Source organism: Mytilus californianus, unplaced genomic scaffold (genome assembly GCF_021869535.1).
Source record: "Mytilus californianus isolate M0D057914Y unplaced genomic scaffold, xbMytCali1.0.p SCAF_12, whole genome shotgun sequence".
NCBI classification, from domain to species: Eukaryota; Metazoa; Mollusca; class Bivalvia; order Mytilida; family Mytilidae; genus Mytilus; species Mytilus californianus.
The window spans coordinates 45,461,237-45,480,520 of record NW_026262604.1 but is presented as its reverse complement, the minus strand read 5'-3'; the positions used below and the strand labels follow the sequence as shown (position 1 = coordinate 45,480,520).

At 31.1% G+C, this 19,284-nt stretch overlaps 1 protein-coding gene and 1 long non-coding RNA gene across 2 annotated transcripts in view; both read left to right on the top strand.

The window, feature by feature from the left end:
* Nucleotides 1-3,787: 3,787 nt before the first annotated feature.
* The window catches only part of LOC127721876 (neurotrypsin-like), a 33,147-nt gene continuing 17,650 nt past the window's right edge, over nt 3,788-19,284 (top strand). The window contains exons 1-7 of the mRNA XM_052228696.1: nt 3,788-3,871; nt 4,928-5,033; nt 5,877-6,015; nt 6,291-6,469; nt 7,174-7,306; nt 8,558-8,742; nt 9,718-9,856. Of these exons, the coding sequence (XP_052084656.1) occupies nt 4,931-5,033; nt 5,877-6,015; nt 6,291-6,469; nt 7,174-7,306; nt 8,558-8,742; nt 9,718-9,856 (878 nt within the window). The 5' untranslated portion in view covers nt 3,788-3,871; nt 4,928-4,930. The remainder of the gene's footprint in view (nt 3,872-4,927; nt 5,034-5,876; nt 6,016-6,290; nt 6,470-7,173; nt 7,307-8,557; nt 8,743-9,717; nt 9,857-19,284) is intronic.
* LOC127721884 (uncharacterized) lies at nt 9,863-18,579 on the top strand. Its single transcript, XR_007991505.1, has 2 exons — nt 9,863-18,126; nt 18,369-18,579. It is a non-coding gene; the product is annotated as an uncharacterized LOC127721884 (long non-coding RNA).

Below are 19,284 nucleotides of genomic sequence, written 5' to 3'. Positions count from 1 at the left end.
TGGCATACATGTATTTCTGGTTAGACGATTGACAGAGTGCATGTCCATAACACGGTAATTATAAGATGTGAGCATGAAACGCATGGTTATATTTGGTTAGTATTAAGGATATACACTGTATCTTATTCGATAGTAGTATTTTTATAATATATACTAGATTAGAGCAATAATACGAACAATTGTGCTGGCGCATAATATATAGGTGAAAGAACCAGAGATTATAAGGGAAATGCATATATTTCAAAGCATACGATTATGACGAATTTGCCAAGTTAGACTTCGAAGATGCCGAATATAATGATTGTTGTCAATATTGTCCACGGCTACTGTTATAAAACCGCAAGGATTCGAGGGAGGAACCACATATTCAATGTTGAATATTTCAAAGATGGAATCTTCTAGTACTGTAGATACATGGATAATTAGATCATTCATAAACAACAAACGTAAACTGTACATTTTGGTCATTTAGTACCTCCTTTTCTGTTCCTAGCATTCACAGGAAGGCCTATATACATTAGGAGATGGGTTTAGTTCAGTTGAATGTTCAGAAAAAAAAAGAAAAAAAAAAACAGAAGTAACTTTGAAATTGCTAGCGTTATATTTGCCTCAGTTTAATACAACAATTCCATTTATGTCTAAATATATGAAGCAAATAACATAAACTGTATCCACGTTTTTCTCGATGGCACCTGCCACAATTATTATATATGTCTTGTCTCCTAACAGTGAAATGTGACATCAATGTCTTGTGCAAATAAAATCTATTTACATAAGCACACCTTCCTCTTAATCATCCGACGTTGTTTAAAAAAAATGTTTTTGACCGGAAACAGATTCAACTATATTTCAATAACTGAGTGAGAGCGACTAGCAATTCGTTTACTTCATTGCTATAAACTAGTTATTGGGTGTCTTTCCAAATACTATACAATAAATAAAACATCACATTTTATAATTTTTCAAAGAAAAAAAAAAAAAAAAATTGGGAAAACACAACTTTATACTAACATTTTTGTTAAATATAAACTTTGATTGGGTTATTAAAAAAAGGTCATCGGGGTCTTCTTATGCTCAAAGTAAGACTATGGTAATGTGTGTTTCTATATGCTTGTGCTGAATATGACCATTGTATTGGATGGAAATGTAACGTGTGATGTCTCGTATTTTGGAAAATGGCACGCTCTCTGCACCTTAAAGATCCCGTGCAAAACGTCTTCTCATATCCGTAGTGTTCAATTTTTCCATGCATTCAGTTTATGTTACGATATGATACGAATCAACCTTTCAAGGATGAACCGAATCAAAATGAACATCAATTATGTTAATAAAATATAAACTTCTAAACGGATAGCATTATCTGTCCATGGAAGATATTTCAATCAATTAAAGTTTCGCCGTAAATGTGTTAACAAAAGTCAACCTGTTATATCTAAAAATGTAATACCGATGTACAACTCTACTCAATTATCTGTTAGTGAAGACAGTTTATCGTTTGCCATTTACAACCAATGTTGACATGACTCGCTATGTTTAGTCTGTACAGAGGAAAACTCGATATGATTGTTAGTAGTCCCACCTATCCCAAGTATATGCAGCAGCAAGGCACTTGTTATAATATATCATGTATATGGATAAATCAAATTATTGCAACTTTGTCCCACTGTATTCAATGATTTATAATGATTCACAAACTGCTTCTGCAAAGACAACAGTAGATACCAATTCTAAAGATGAAATATGTTTTCAATAAAACAAAACATGCATTAAATGTATTAGACGTCTACATCTGATTACATAAAAGTAATAAATAATTATTTTATCTTTTTCCTTCTTCTTCAAAGAGCAATAGGTTTTGATAAAACAGAAATAGTGTCATTATCTCAAATTTTCCAGAGGCAGTAACACTTTCATAAGATGTTTCATAAATATGGATGTGGAATAAAACCTTGATCATGTTGATGGTGTCTATTTTTCTGTCATCAAATTACCTTATCACTGCTTTTGTATGACGATATGAAACGCTCTACTATCTTGTCTTTTTCTGGTTTAGTTATGTGGAAAGCTTTGGTTCATATTCAAATATTTATGACAAGATCTTAACATGAAAGTATTGTTGCAATTTTTACAGTTTTGCACTGAAATGAAGAAGTCAATGGCCCAAATGTAAATATGTAAGAAACATTTCACATGCATATACTTATACTGATGTCTTTTGAATATATGGAGTATTTTGATTCGTAGATTTGTTATACTTTCTTGATTTTCGATTTAAAAAATTTGCGAAGCAAAACTGACAATGCCATGGCCAAAAAAAACGACGAATTGACAAAGCAACATGAACACCACAAAAATACTGATGATGATCTCTCGGATATTCGAAAAGAGTAAGCAGATCCTGCTCCACATTTGGCAACCGTTGTGTTGTTCATTTAAATACAAACCCTGTGTTAAAATTCGGTAGGTCACTTTTGAGAAAAGGAGGACGGGATTGTGGTTACGAAAGTTTGAACATATCCGTCGTCATCTGTGAAACAGATATTCCATAACGGTCAACCAACTTGAGATGGCTTCCAAGGTTTTAAAAGAGAGTTGAAAGGTACCAAAAAGACATTCAAACTCATAAGTCGAAAATAAACTGACAACGCCATGGCTAAAAAAGAAAAAGACAAACAACTGATTTTTATAGTTTGTTCTTATGTTGTGCTGTTACATCACTATCCTAGGTTAGGGGGAGGTTTGAGCGCTCACAAACATGTTTATCCCCACCACATTCTTTATGTGCCTGTCCCAAATCAGGAGCTTGTAGTTCAGTGGTTGTCGTTGAATCATGTCTGTCATATTTGTTTTCGTTAATTTTTTTGTTATAAATTAGGTCGTTAGTTTGCTCAATTGAATTGTTTCATGGGCCTTTTATAGCCGACTATACGGTATAGGTTTTTTTTTCATTGTTGAAGGCCGAACGGTTGCCTTTAATTGCTAACATCCACTTTACTTGAACGTTGGTGGATAGTTGTCTCATTGGCAATCATCCCTTATCTCCTTATTTTCATATTAATAGTAAACAAAACACAACATAGAAAAATAAAGACTGAGCAACACGAAGCCTACCAAAAACTGGGGTGATCTCAGGTGCTCCTGAAGGGTAAGAAGGTCCTGTTCCACATGTGGCATCTGCCCTTTTCATACCCCCTCCTTTACCTGCTGTAAAGGTAAAATTTTAAAGCGATTACTACTGATGAATTATTTGACCTTTATATGTATAAACATTTAGCAGTTTTCTGATAGCAGAATTTTTTATCAATTACATGCACAATATTATATACGATCTTTAGTCAGAAAATAGAAGGAATATAAAAAGCATATGCCAAACTATCTATAACCAATACATTCTTTTTAAGGCATTGCATTGTAATACAGTCATGCTTTGATCTATTCATGTGTTGACGTTGCTCGTCAGGGCGCTTAGTATCGCATTCTAAAGTTTGATTTTGCTGTATATATAAAACTGATCATCACTTTATCATGTTAATAGAAAATTATGCCTGGTGTATGGATATATTTCTTATGTTGGTATACAATACGTTTTATGTTTTATTTCATTAGTTAAAATAAATTAAAACTGTTGTCGATTGTCCTCAGTTCCATAGACTGTTTAATAATAGAGTATAAAGATTTCACTATCGGACTAGAACTTAACACTATTTGTTATTTCAGGATCACATGATTTACCAACTTTAGTTAAAAGTTTTAATTATGTTATTGTTATGTGTTTTATTTTCAGATTATTACCAGTCATTCTGAAATTGGAAATGTTTCATTAAATTTGTGGGTTGAAAATTATCGTTGCTAGATGTATTGATGTTAGCAGGTGAGTATGGGTATAATCATTAGCTTCTTTCAACAATTTCCAAAATTTTCAGTTTTAAGTTTTAGCGTCTTATATTTTTTTTCTTAATGACCCATCAAATGACTTATATTTCAATTGTTCTCAAGAAAATTTGTTTTTATTTTAAAGTGTCTTATTTCACTGTATTCAATATAGAATTATTCTAAGTACATTATTCTTATTACCCTAAGCAACGTCCCCTGCAATTACTTCCAGATTATACATACAAATTTCCATGAAAAAAGAAACCCATTATTCTATAGAAATTCGATGAGAACGTGTCCTCAAAATTTCGAATCAAAAATGAATGAATCAGTTTAGTCTTAACCAAATGAAATACGTTCAGCTTGTGCACATTTCCATCTGGGAAAACTGTTTTCCCGTGATAGCCGACATGTTCATTAACTCATTCGGCGTAGGCATTATTCCGGGATTTCTAAAGAAGAATGATATACATTCACGTTTCGCTGTATAGATGATTTATTTTAATGAATTTGAAATAAATTATATCAAATATACAGTTAAGTGTGCTTCATGTCATGGTTAACGTCTAGAAATCGAAGATGGTTATTGTTTGTGAACTTCATCTTAGGACAAATGAAATAATTTTAATTTTCGAATTCTTTTTTACTAGGAAGCAATTTAGTTATTGTGTTACTGTCGTCTCTTCGAAAGTTCTACTGGCTGTATAATAATTTATAGACCGTTAATACTAGTCATCAAAAAGATGATATACATTTTATAAATGATATCTCAATCCATGCCGCATACGCTGAGATAATAGTAAACATATTTTAGGGTTATAAAGATATGCATTTTTTTTTTATAAAATCTGTTAAAATACAATATAATTACGTAAATATACTATTAACACCACCTGATTTATACATGTACTTGGTCACCGATCTGGACCATGATGTGTTTGTTGTTATTTTTCTATGCTTGTTCGTCCGTTTTGTTTTTGTTTTTTTTTTGTGGGTGGTTTTTTTGGAAGAAACGTTGATGTTAGCTTATATTTTTACTTCCTATTTTCATCAGGAAATGGATCTGAACCAAATTTTTCATCTGCATGTAGTCACACGGATAAAGATATTTTGTTTCCTTTCGTTTTTTCTGACTAGTCTTTCCAGAACCAGTCGTGAAGGTTTGTCTTTTTAAAATGGATTACAATTTTTGCGACTATTATTAAAAGAGATTTAGTGTTATTGTCGATTGATTAACGTTAGATAATCATATATAAGTAACTGATCTACGCAATATTTTATATTAAACCACTTGCAATGTTTACGTTATCAAACGTTCGTAAGGGAATTACAAGTTTTGGGCAATTGGACGGGAAAAACATATTATATTTGATACGTGATATAAATTAAGAAGATACCACCTACCAATAAAAAACCACAAACCGAAGAAAGAAAGGCAGTACCATGTTAGTCACAGTAAATTAATGACTGAACGCTTCCACAATTCGGTGGTAAAACAATGTACATGAAATATACAACGACTTGCCTTTCTTACCCTAAAAGCGGCACTAGTCGATTGAAATGTTTCATATTGATCATGTCGGGACCTTTTGTAGCCGACTACACCGTATGGGTTTTTTTCATTGTTGAAGGCCATGCAGTTGCCTATAATTGCTTACATCCACTTCATTTGAACTTTGGTGGATAGTTGTCTCATTGCAATCATACCACATCTTCTCTTTTTTATAAGTAAATATCTTGTGATATTTCGCATTCGATGACATTATGTTAGAAAAGATTAGGACGGATTATGAACATTTACCCCCAGAATGTTCAATCGGATTGCATATACAATTCATTTATATATCAAATACTGTATTAAGACCAACAAATGTATGAACTGATAACTGCCTTTTTTTGGTCGATTATGGTTTACAATAGAACACATATTGAAAGAAAAAAATGTATGTATTCAGTTAAAATTTTCAACGTGTCAAGTTTTATTGGGTAATGTGTATTGGTAGGGGAAATACGTTTAGTTGGAGGTGCCTGCCAGCTTCAGGGAAGACTTGAAATTTTTCACAATGGTATATGGGGAACCGTCTGTGATGATTCGTTTGGTTACAACGATGCAATTGTCGTGTGCAAACAGCTAGGTTCAAGGTAATAATAACTATTGCCGTCGTGAAGACTATTCATTAAGAGTTAGAAACAAATTATTGTGCAGACAGAATTTCTTATTTATAAAAATATACAACAAAATCAAAACCATATTCTTCTAACAAAGATCATCTTTAAAATATAATTTGAAATATCACTTTTTAAAGAATTAAAACATACAAAAATGTACTTTGATAAACAGTCACTTTCAACTAAACTAGCATTGATATATTTGTAAGAAATACTATATTCGATTGACTTCTATTTATTCTTTATAGTTCCTGGACAAATGTTCAGTTCTACACATCAGGTGACGGAATGGGACACATTTGGCTTGATGACATAAGCTGCAGTGGACACGAAACAAAATTGAGTAGTTGTGGTAATAGGGGTTGGGGAACTCACAACTGTGGACACACTGAAGATGTTGGAATCTGGTGTTTTGACGCATCTGAAGGTAAAAAGGCATAACTTATTTAGGTAGACATTCGTGTACTCAGTAAACGACATAACTGATCTGTTGTGAGTTAGAGTTATCCTTATAACACCTTAGCATTTAAAAAAACATTTGTTTAACTATTTAATCAGTTTTGTGTTCTACTTTTGAAACAAAATGATCAAGGTATCCACTTAAGGATGTACTTAGGTGAAATTTAAAAAATCCAGAATTTAAAATTGATACTATAAGTCAGAAGAGCATTAGTTAAGGACAAAATAATCTAAAATATTGATAGGTTATTGAGCTCCTTTTCGAAATATTTAATTTTTAATAAATGGCGGGAAAAGGCTGACTCGGACTTTAACCTTATATTTGCATTAGTATCATTTGGGTCTCAAATTGAAGGAAAAAAAATCTAGGATCTGCTTAAATTTTGGTAAATGACCTTTTAAGAGCTATTGAAGTCTTATATGAACAGAAAAATGGGTCAAAATATTTTACCCTGTATCGTAGGAAAAAAACAAAGGAGTCCGAATAATTGACAAAAATTCCTAAACCTCACCTAAGTACATACTTTAAGTTAAAGCTTTATAAATTCCAAAAAATGGAGCGGTAACAATATCAATGAAGGATTAATCAACATGTTCTATAATGAACAAACCTAAAATCAAAATAAGTAACACATTTTTCCTTAAACTCTTGATTATCTTAACACAAATCAGGTGATTTAAGATTAATTGGTGGAACAGATTATGGACGATTGGAAATATACCACAGCAATTCATGGGGATCAATTTGTGACGATGGCTTTACTAAAAACAACGCTATTGTTGCATGCAGGCAACTGAAACTAAGGTAGTTCGTTTTAAATTAAGGCACATCGTTTAATGATTAGTTTTGTCTGATTGTTGTCTTGCTTATACCATAAAGAGGAACGAAAGAATCATTAAAAAGTCACTTTCGTAAATGTTTGTAATTTGGTTTCTGTTGGATAGTTGTCTCATTGGCAATCATAACACATCGTCTTATTTGTATGTTGAGCGTATATGCTACTTAACATTATAATAAATTTCTTCGTATTCGTTTTATAGTAATGAATTCACTATTTCTTTCTGTTGAGAAAAAAAATGGAAAAATACTAATATTATACTTTAGTACGCCTGATTCGTGTTTTGTCTACACAATGATTATAAGTTGTGCTCGAATCTATTTGTTGGGAAAAAACAATCAACAAGAAGTGGAAGAGCATTGAAATCGAAAGATGTCTTCATGACACTTAGGCAGAGCTGACCTGGAATTGACTTGATTAGTATTTCTAGATCCTTTTTGGTCATAGTGCTCACGACCTGTTTTAGTTCTTATACTTTTTTGGCTCTCAAATATTCAGCTTTGAGCGTTCCTTGTGAAAAGGTAAACCCAGAAAAGAAAAGCGCTGTGGACGCATGACGTTTATAAGTTTTTGTTTTTATTTTTGTGCAACATTTGTGAAAAAGCATCTATAATTTAAGTGTGCGAATGATTTTATAGTTTGATGGTCATTCAATTTTCCGAAAATTGCCATTTTATTTGTATTTCATGTATGCACAGTTGTGCAATTCTATCGGTGCCAAAATAACCATCAGCAATGACATCAACCATCATAAAATATGAAAGACTTATTTTGTTGTGATACTAAAATTGATATCTTTCGTGCTTAACATCTATATCATGTAAAGCAGACATTAGTGTAATCTCTAGCAGTACATTAAGCCTTCGTTTGTCCAAACCGTAGTGCTTTGTCTTTCACTGAAAATGAGAATGTCGTAAATCATAATTTTCCCACCATTTATTTGAACTAATTTCACCGATCTATTGGTTTTCGATTCGTGTTTACATACAAACACATCGTTTCCATTTTTGCTGTTGCTACTTCCGGAGGTAGTATCACATAAACTTGAAAACTAATTAAACAAAACTCTATTTAACAAAGTCGTGTTGATTTACTTCGTGTCTTTGTTAACAAAAAATGTCTAATGATTATAATTACAAATTAGGTAATAAATCGCAAACCTGTTATATAATATCATTAATGGAATCAAATAAAAATAATGTAATATATTTCAACAGAAGTTCAAATGCTGAGTTTTATACCGCTGGTAATGGTGATGGAATGATATGGTTAGATGACGTCAACTGCACTAAAACAAAAGCTGGTATAGACATGTGTAGCAATATAGGATGGGGGGTAAATAACTGTGGCCACAGTGAAGATGTTGGCGTTAGATGTTATGGTAGTCATCAAATATTTAAAGGTCCGTATATAGATATTGAAATATAACAAAAAAACAATAAATTGACAATTTTTATTTATTATGTACATGTTGTCTTTTAACCTTTTATTGGTGTTGAAGTAATGTCAAATTGATAAATTGATAAATTGATAGTTAGAGTTCAAGGAAAATCACACAAAACTGGAAATAAACAATCACAGTAACGGTCAAAAGAACAATAAAATATCGTCATTATCGATGACTACGACCTCATTATTCCACTTGAGTTGTGACAAAACAGTTTTGAGAATGACCATGATGGTCAAACATAGTGTTATTTTAATAATGTAAATCAAATCATTAAACATTAGCATTTTGATAATATAATTTTTACTGTTGAAAATGGGTCATCACGCGCAACACACTTCAGGTAGCTGATAATGGAGGCCTTTTTTTCATTTGCCTATCCTTATTGTAAACTTAGATATGTATTATGACCTATTTTGAAGCTCAAACATTTTCACATATGTAATTAAACTTTTGAGAGAAGGAGTGCATTTACATTTTTTCACAGTTTAGAAATCCTACGTCAGGAAGACTCCTGATTATTGTTATTCTAAAAACTTACATTTTCTTAGAAATCACTTTCCCAACGTTTATAAGGGGAAAACTTCCTTTCAAAGGGAACACATTTTTTTTGACCTTGTATAAAGTTCGTATGATCGTTTGTAATTTCTTTTAATGCCAGAACAATTATGAGCGAGGCAAAAAAACGCAGACAAAATACAATGAAAAGCAAAACAAAACCAGAAATATAAAACTTTAGAATTTACCAAAACCATTTAGAAATAAACAAAGAAAGTCAAAGTGTATTTTAGTTATGATTCATTCAATGCAATAAAAAAGCAGGCCAACTCATGAAGTGAAAAAAAGATATAATAGTATATATCAATATATACAATTTGAATTGTCATACCTTTCTTTTTCACTAATAAATTTAAAAAGTAACTTTAATAGGCGATCTTCGTCTTGTTGGAGGTAACAGTCCTCGTGAAGGACGTCTGGAGGTGTATTACAATTATCAATGGGGAACTGTATGCTCAGACCATTTTGATATTGTGGAAGCACGTGTTGCATGTAAACAGCTTGGGTATAGGTATATTTATGTGCTATCCATCTATTGAAATACAAATTTATTTAAAAAAAATATAATGTGTTGCCATTTGCTTAGTTGAACCAAATGTGTGCTGTGTTGCAAAGTTGTCTTTTTTGTGAATTAATCGTTGCAATGTACATTGTATATTCCAGCACTTATATATTACGCCACATAAAAAAAAAAACAACTGAAGATAACAAAGGGATATTCATTAAGTCGACAACAAACTCAAACGCCATGGCAATAAACGAAAAAGTACGAAAAAACAAACAACAGTATGCACAATACAACATTTAAAACTAAAGGCTGCCTAACACGAACCAAAACAAAAACGGCTATCTTAAGTACTAAGGTTGGGAAAGCAGATCTTGCTCAATAGGTGGCACACGTCGTGTTGCTCGTGCTCTTTAAAATTCAGATATAAATCTCATTCGATGTTGTTACGTTCGAGAAAAATATGGAAGGACAAATGATTGCAGAACAAAAATGTTATAAGCAAATTTGCTATTGATATTATGTTTTTCGAAACCACGAACTGATTAATTAATATTAGCCTCCTCATAGTCACTATTTTAAATACTGTATACAGAGTATTCAACCTGCATTTTTCAAATAATGTTCTGATATTAAGAGCAATTCTCTGTAACCACCAACCATTTTATATAGGGGTTCGGCACGCATAGTCATCGATTTTCCTGAAACTTAGTATAACTAAATAATTAGGTGCAAAAGTAAGAAAAATGCCTCCCAAAGAATTGCAAGGCCACGGCTGTCATGGCAACCAAGTCGATGAGCTTTCCCGTACATTGTGGGGAATTTAGCATTGAAAAAACAACTCATTTGCAGGCATTGTGAAGCAAAACCAGATTTTATTTTAATATTTTTTAATGTTTTTTCTTAAAAACAGATGCATAACAAATATTACAGCAATGTCCTATATATAAAAAAAAATATTTTGACTGAAAATTGTCACAACCACAAGAACAGAGGTCATTTTTCATTGTATTTGTGAAGGCAAATTATACACATTTTGCATAAACAACATATACAGTTTTACATCCACCTCCATTTAAATTGTAGTTAAAATATAAAGTATCAATGTTTGTAGTCAATAATTAACAACAAAATGTTTGGGATTCGAGGTCTGGGATGGTTGCTATGGAAACCAAAAAGTTTTGTTTTTGTTTGTTTGTTTGTTTTTTTTTTTTTTTTCAGAAATTCGAACATTTGTTTACATTTGTAAAACATCAGGAAAAATAATTACTTTCTATTTGACCCAAGACACTCGTTTTTACTACTAAAACGGTCATTTAAACTGAACAACTTTTAAATACCTGAATTTACACCAAAGACAAATGTCAAGATCTTTTTCAGTTATTCAGTACACATTCAGTACACTGGCCTGTGTAGCAGGAGATTTAGTACTAGTCAGTACTTGTTCAGGTTATTAAGAAAAAAAACGCTTTACAGTTGATTCAAAAGTGTCTAGTACGTTTTAGTACTTGTCAGTTCATCGATAGAATATTTGTCCAGTACTGTTCAGTGTATCGAAATAATATAAGAATTACTTCCCTTTAATAAGCAGAGAAAACGAAGTGAAAAAAAAAACTACTGAATAATTAAATAAACAATTAAATATAAAGATTCATAATAGGCAAATGGACTTGATACACGTTCTTGCTTCATTTTTATAAATTAAAAAAAAAAAAAAGAATGACTGTTAAAATATAAAATATCAAACAAAATGAAAAAATAATATTATCTTTTACTGAAATGTTACACAAAAATCAGATATTGAAACTCATTCGTAAAGGTTAGAATTGGGGATAGTCCCAATAGCTTCCGACAAATATCCACGCTATGATTTCGCGCCATTTGTCATTTGATAAATCTTTGCAGTGTCCGATTGAAGTAACGTAAGTACATTAGTTGAAGATATTTTGACAGTTTTGATTTGTATACATATGGGTCGGGTTGTTGTCTCTTTAACATATTCCCCATTTCCATTCTCAATTTTATACATACATTCCTAAGCTATACAAGAGTGTTTGTTTGATTTGTGAAATAACTCCTTGAATGATCATTAACTATTGATACCGACGACCGGATCAAGCATTTTCATAAAAAGGGGGATTTGGTTATGTAGCTGTTCATTGAAATCTCTGTGTTTCGACATTTACACTTAAACCACATAGTTTAATCTAAAACGAGCAGCTGGTCATGTCAAGCATTAATAGTAAGAAGTTCAGCCTTAGCGTCAAAATATTCAAGGACATTTCAACGGTAGCAACATTATCAGTGACCAAGTGACAAAAGAGCAGTATCGGACCTAGGACTAATATATTAGTGTAATAGTCCCAGATCGGACGGATAAAATTTTAAATTGTTTGATATGGAAAAAACTATTACATTAGTTTTAAATGGTTTGTCAACATTATATTTGCACAATCAGACGTCGGGTCAAGAAGTTTTAAAAGTTTTATCTTTACACACCAATCTCAAGTTCTTTTTTTTTTTTGGAATGAGTAACACCGGTTGCGATCAAAGCAATTGACAACGTAATACCATAAGCATTGTAACATAGGAAATTTACTAGAAAATGCACGACGAAGGTCATCTATTTTAATGCAAAAAATCTCCTTCTGATACGTGAAGTCCCTTATGTTATGAAAATTTTGCATGAAAAGATATGTTTTTCCTATACAGCTTAACTAAAATTAAAGATGATACGTGGTAGGAAAAAAATGTAAAATTTGCTATTGAATGACATTATGTTGTCATGTCTAATGATATGTCTTAATTATTTCTCTTTCTGATTTGCTTAAAGAGTCTAAATCTGGCGTCAAAGTTCTTGAGAAGTGGTGGTCCGAAGGTTTTGACCATCAAATTTTTGCTAAGGACCTACACAATTTTGGTAATTTTCAAAAGATATAAAAGTTGGGACCAGCAGATTTTCTTTAAAGACCAGCATGGAAAAACATATTTTGAGAACTCTGGAAGTATTACATTTGTGAGGATTTCGGATAAACGGACATTACATTAACGTGATAGCGTGAAAATATTACAGTTGCGCAACTTTAAGTATATAGATCAACCTGTATATTTACCATGCTAGTGAATACAACACAATGTTAAATCATATCATATTTTAAACTGAGCAAATATCCATTTAATTGTTTGGTGTCATTTGAACCACAACAACATTTATTATGGAACCAGAACTATAACTATTGATAACAAATAGTAATTAAAGGCAAAACTTAGAACTAATGAAATTTCTACCACCTATATGTCTTGGACCTCTGCTACATAAAGCCATATGACTAGTACCCTAGGCAAAAGACAAAACGACTTGTATATGTCATATTTACTTTTTTAATTTAGTTTGCCTCAACCAAATGTTATGAAACTTATTATCCATTTGTAATTATATATGCAGTACATTATATTGCTGTATAAGCGGATGTGCATCGATGTTTACAGTCATTATCACCAACAAAAAGTAAAGTAAAGCATAGCAAACAGGAGTGCACTGTTTTGCAGAGGCGGGAGTCCAATGAGCGAAAAGTCACGATGCTCTCAATTCAGAGATTCACTCGATTAATGAAAGTAGGAAAAACTCAGTGTCGGACTATTGAGGGTCGGAAGATTAAAGTTGGAATTTCTAAAATAAAAGTTGATAATTCCAAAATAGCGTCGACAACTTGAAAAAGTAAGATAAAAAAGGATGGCCCTAATACGCTTCCGTACATTAAAGATCATATCTCATCTATTCATTTTTAGCTTACCTGGCTGAAAGGCTAAGTGAGCTTTTCTCATCACTTGTGTCCTTCGTCCGTCATCGTCGTTCGTTAATATTTACAAAATTCTTCTACTCTGAAACCATTGGGCCAAATTTAACCAAACTCGGCCACAATCATTATTGTGGTATCTAGTTTTAAATATGTGTCTAATGACACAACTTGCCAAATAAGAATGCGGACATGGATAAAAAAGAACATAGGGGTAAAATACAAGTTTTGCTTATTTTTTTTTAAAACCACTATAAATAGAGAAATTCTGACTAAGCAGAAATAATATATTGAGCTCTAACCATTGTCCATTTACGTCCAAACTGTCAGTCATGTAGGAATTATTGCTCTAAAAAGACTAATTTTACCATTTTAAAAATGTTAACCCTATTCATGCTATTATCTCGAAAGTTAAAAAATAAATAGATACATGTACATTGTAAATAGAAACTTTAGAAAGGAAAATTATCAACAGGAATAGATCTACAAATATGTCAACATGACTGCTATTGTCAGTTAAAAAAAATTTGTTAACCTTTAATGATGATTTTTTTATTAAAAGGGGGTCATTATTGAAGATGCGGGTAATTGACACAGGCTCTTTGGAGCCTCTAGTTACATAGTGCACCTGAGATAAAATATTACTTATTATGATATATATATTAAGATAAATGTATATAGGTTGATGTCTTTTTGTATTACTCTGACATATACTTTCTATTTGAATATGAGACTTTGAACCTCTGAATTATTGTAGCTTTAAACTGTCAACCTATCAAATTGACTTTTGGAAATTAACAGGTTTTTTCTCACCCAAAATTTCAATTGAAGTAAACTGCATCATTTGAAGAAAACTGCAATTTTTTAAATTTGAAAAAAAAAAACACACAGCTCAACACGCTGTGATTTTTCAGGTTATTTTTTTAACAAAGACAACCCCTGTTATTCAGTTGTGCGTTTTGATTCATGGCTGTCATATTTTTATTCCTAAATTGTATTATAGATAAGGACACTAGTTTTCTCATTCACATTGGTTCGCATTATTTATGTGGGACATTGTATAGCTGGCTATAAATTATGGGGTTTCTCATTGTTGAGGGCTGTACGGGGACCTATAGTTGCTTATATCTTTGTAATTTGAACTCTGGTGTAGGGTTTTCTCAGTGGCAATCATACCACATCTCTTTATTCATTTTATTTATATATTGATTATGGCATTGGTTTTCTCTTTTGAATATTTCATAATTTGTCATGGTGGGACTTTTATTCTCACTATATATATGATATATATATATGGGTTCTGCTCATTGTTGATTATCGGGTTAGCGGACAGAAAGTCACAGGACAAAACGTCACAAACAATTTGTTTATAATTGTTTGCATATATAAGAGAGAGTTCTTGAAATAATTTCTTTTTATTATATATATTCATTTCACAATTTAGAAAATTGTTCAGAAGCCTTGACAAAGAATATTTACCAAATTTTAACATTGCAAAGGATATATTTCTTGGCAACATGAAACCATGTAAGTATCAAGTCACTTCGACCAGTTGTTTTCTTAACAAATATTTGATTAGTATTGCTCATTTTAAAATACAGTTTGTTTACAAAGTTACTTTATATCTAATGGTTCAAGAAAAATACAAAAATATTTTTTTTTTAAATAAATGTTTTCTTCTTCAAATAAAAATCATCTCAAAACTGAATTGTGTCTTTTTGTCCAATAACTTTTTGTCCGTGACTTTATGTCCTACATTCTGTTATGGCACAGTAATCTGTTGATTTTAAACGATAGATAGTAAACAATAGCTGTCGGTTGGTCTCCGCTTAATAGTTTCGCAATGGTATGACATCTCCTTATCGGTGATGTCCAGAATTTATGACAGAAAGCTCCAAAGAAAAGGGTACAGGAAAAGTCATAATTAAGTTTTATGATATATATTTGCCTTTGATTTACAATGTGAAAGAGCTATTTTTAAGTTATATTTTGTATTTTGTGAACCATCATATTTAAAACAACTGTGTAAACAAACTTAATTGTCCTGATATTCATTGTTATCTAGAAAGTATCCTATTGAAATAAAATGTCAATTTTAAGTTAATTTGTTCATCACAAATATTTTTATATATATACAATACATGTATAAAATATATAATATATTTACTGAATATGAATTCATGACCATGCACATGTGAAATGAGAACAGGTTATAATCCAGATCAAGAATTTGTATATACAAACTTGTCATGATGTTAACATTGTATTTGTAATAATCAGAAATTAGAATAAACCTACTATAGGTAATAAACAGATGTCATTAAAACTATCAATTGCCTACAGGCATGACAGGGGTGAATTTCTTACTGTCATGGGTATTGCAGATGACTTAAATGATTTTCACAAATGTATATATTAAATAGCCCCTTCATTATGTTTAATATCTTCAAGTGATTTTTGGAAATATTCAAAATAATTCTAAAAGGAAGAATTATTAAGCAACATGATATAATTTTATTCTAGTATTTTTAAGGTTAATTGAGTATTTATTGATCAACTTTAACATTGATAAAAATTGTAAAGCATTGATTAATACAAAATGTAATAAGTAGTTCAAACACAAATGTCAAATGAGTCCAAGGGTTTACTGTTAAATTTTAGAAGGAAATGATAGCTATTTTAGGTGGAGAACTTTTCCTATAAAATACATTAAGGACAAAGATTATCAATTTCATGTTTTCATGACACAAATTCACTAAATGCACTTACTTAACCAAGTCTAAAGAACTTTTTTGCTGGCTTTTTTCTGTAATCTTCTATTCTTTAATTTTAGTTACTATCACCAAATTACATTAGACAATATGCCTATTTTTCTATATTAATTGAAAAAGAAATCACCTGATGGAAGAGACTTTGGATGAGGTGTGCGGAATAGAGAATAATGGGCAAAACGTGCAGAATAAAGTGGACAAAATAAAGAACAAAATGAAATAAGTGAAAAAAAAAAAAAAATAGAATATATAGAATAATAGTTTGCTGAAATATAAAGCATAGAGAATAATGGGGTGCTAAATTTTTTTAACGAATAGAGAATAAGGATCTAAGAAATTAAATAATGAAGAAATAAGCCCCCCTTCCAGACCCTTATGAATGGAATCACTTAAAAAGATATATGATGTTAGCCTTATTTAGACAGTAACCTTATAATAATAGTATGCACGGAAGAAAAAACTGAATGTAAAAAAAGGCAAAATCTTTTAGAATTAAGGCAACTTTGAATAGATACAGATTTAAAACATACTACATGTACTAAAGACTATGTTGGTGTCATATTTATTTATATGCCCCCGCCATAGGCAATAAGGGCATTAAGTGTTAGCTTTGACCTTTCTTTCTTCTAACCGTCCGTCCCATTTTCGTTTCCGCACTCTAACTTAAGATTTCCTCATCCAAATGTAATGAAACTCATATATATTGCTAAGAACCACAACACACAAACAGTTTTGGAGTGAATCATTTGCCGTTCTATAGTTATGACCTTTTTTAACTTAGAAAATTGCAAAACTTGAGCGGGGGTATTTCTGTCCTCAGACACATTTTTCTTTTCTTTTATTTTATTTTCTCCTAACAGAAAACTATTTTTTTGAAAGGAGAAAGCTATAAAAAAATGAAATATGTATACACATATGAGTGCAGTGTTAGCTGTTGATTAATAATTTCATATGTTTTCATTATTTCTTATTTACTTTTTCTATATGTATGAAACTAAAATAGATAGTTTACAATATGTGCATTGCAAATAAAATAATCATAAAAGTAAGACAACTTTAAATATTCAATTGATAATATTGTAGTCTTGGAATAATATAAAACACGATGTGGTATGTTTGCCAGTGAGAACTATAGCTGTCAACCAGAGACCAAATAACATGAATGGAGTAGATGTTTATAGTTTTTGTATTTGGTCTTTTTTTAAGAAATACTTATAGCAATAGGTCAGCTATATTTGTTGTTTGGATACTTCTAAGGTGTGCATGTGTGTCTTGCAGGTATCATATGATTGTCTTTATATTCATGTTTCGTGGGTCAATTTAAAGTTTTAGGGTTTTGGCATGTTTTTCAATTACCATAAGCAATAGGTCAACTGTATTTGGTGTATGGAATAATTGTAAGGTGCACATTCTTTCTAACAGGATTGATATGACCTTGACATCACTGTCATGGATCTTTAGAAATGTAAAGTGTATGTGAAGCCATTAGCTTTCTTGTTTGAATTGTCTTTCATTTTTGAATGTTGTGGCCTTGGTCGCTGACTAATACATTGTGAGTTTTTTTAACCTGAATTTAATTTATTTTTTTTTTTTTTTTTTTTTGTAGGATCAATTAGAAGTGCCACAATTAAGGATAGATTCAAGATATGAAGAAGTAAATAAGCTTAGAAATGATTCAAACCTTCCTGGAGGAGCAAATTTTGTGAAGGTATTTATTCTTTAATATCCTCAATCTATATTACATATATTTGCGTTAAGTTATAGAATAACCATTAAGAGACTTCTGAATCCAGTAGCACTGATTAGATGACACTTTTCGATATATTTTTGTGAAACCACTGGATTAAATTGAAGATAAAAAGTTTAAGTAATTTGATGAAATTAGACAAATAAATCTCCACTTGTTTAATCACTAAACAGAAGGACTAATTTGTTTACATTTTTTTACAGAAGACAGCAGATATCAAACGAAATAAAAAGAATGGAACGAAAGGAAAACTGAAAAAGAACAATGATATGACAATATATAATATTTTTTTTTCATTTCTTAGTGTTGCTATCTTGTATAGTGTTGACTAAGGCAGCAAAGAAAACAGTCAAAAAGCTGTTCAGAAAAAAAAAGTCAGATGCTACACGTGATTAAATAAGAGATTATGAAATACTTCTCAAATTTGTTTTGTTCAATGTGAAGACCAAATGAAATACACAAAGATATTTATAATCTGATAAAAGGAATACTTCTCTGTCAGTGAAACCATGACAAATTGTAACGTGTTCAAGGCAATAATTCAAAATAAAAAAATAGACTATTAAATAAAAATCAGATCTGTGAATAAAAATGATATCTAAAACAGGAAATAGTGAGGTTATGTCAATGAGACATTAATCCAACAAAAATAACCAAAATATATGTAGATTCCACTTTTATCAACAACAGACAATTGTAAAAAGATATGTGGGGTAAAAACCAGTATGATAGCAGTAGTTTTTTTCAACAACAGACAATTGTAAAAAGGAGATGTGGGGTAAAGATCAGTATGACAGCAGTTGTTTTTCAGATGCAGATCCAGGGTTTTGAAAAGGGAGTCACAGCTCCAAACTAGAAAAGTTGGAATGGAATAGGTGGGATTAGATTAATCATAAATGTAGATCCATAAGGGGGACCCAGGACGCCCCCCCCCCCCCCCCCCCCAAAAAAAAAAATAATCTGCGTCTGTTTGAAAACATGATAAAAGTGTTTTCTGAATAATATATAAAACATTTGAAAGATGAGAGTAGAAAACATTTTTATAATGATATTCATATAATATTCAAATAATGTTTTGAGAATATGAACATTATTAAAACATTTTGCTAACTGTTTTTG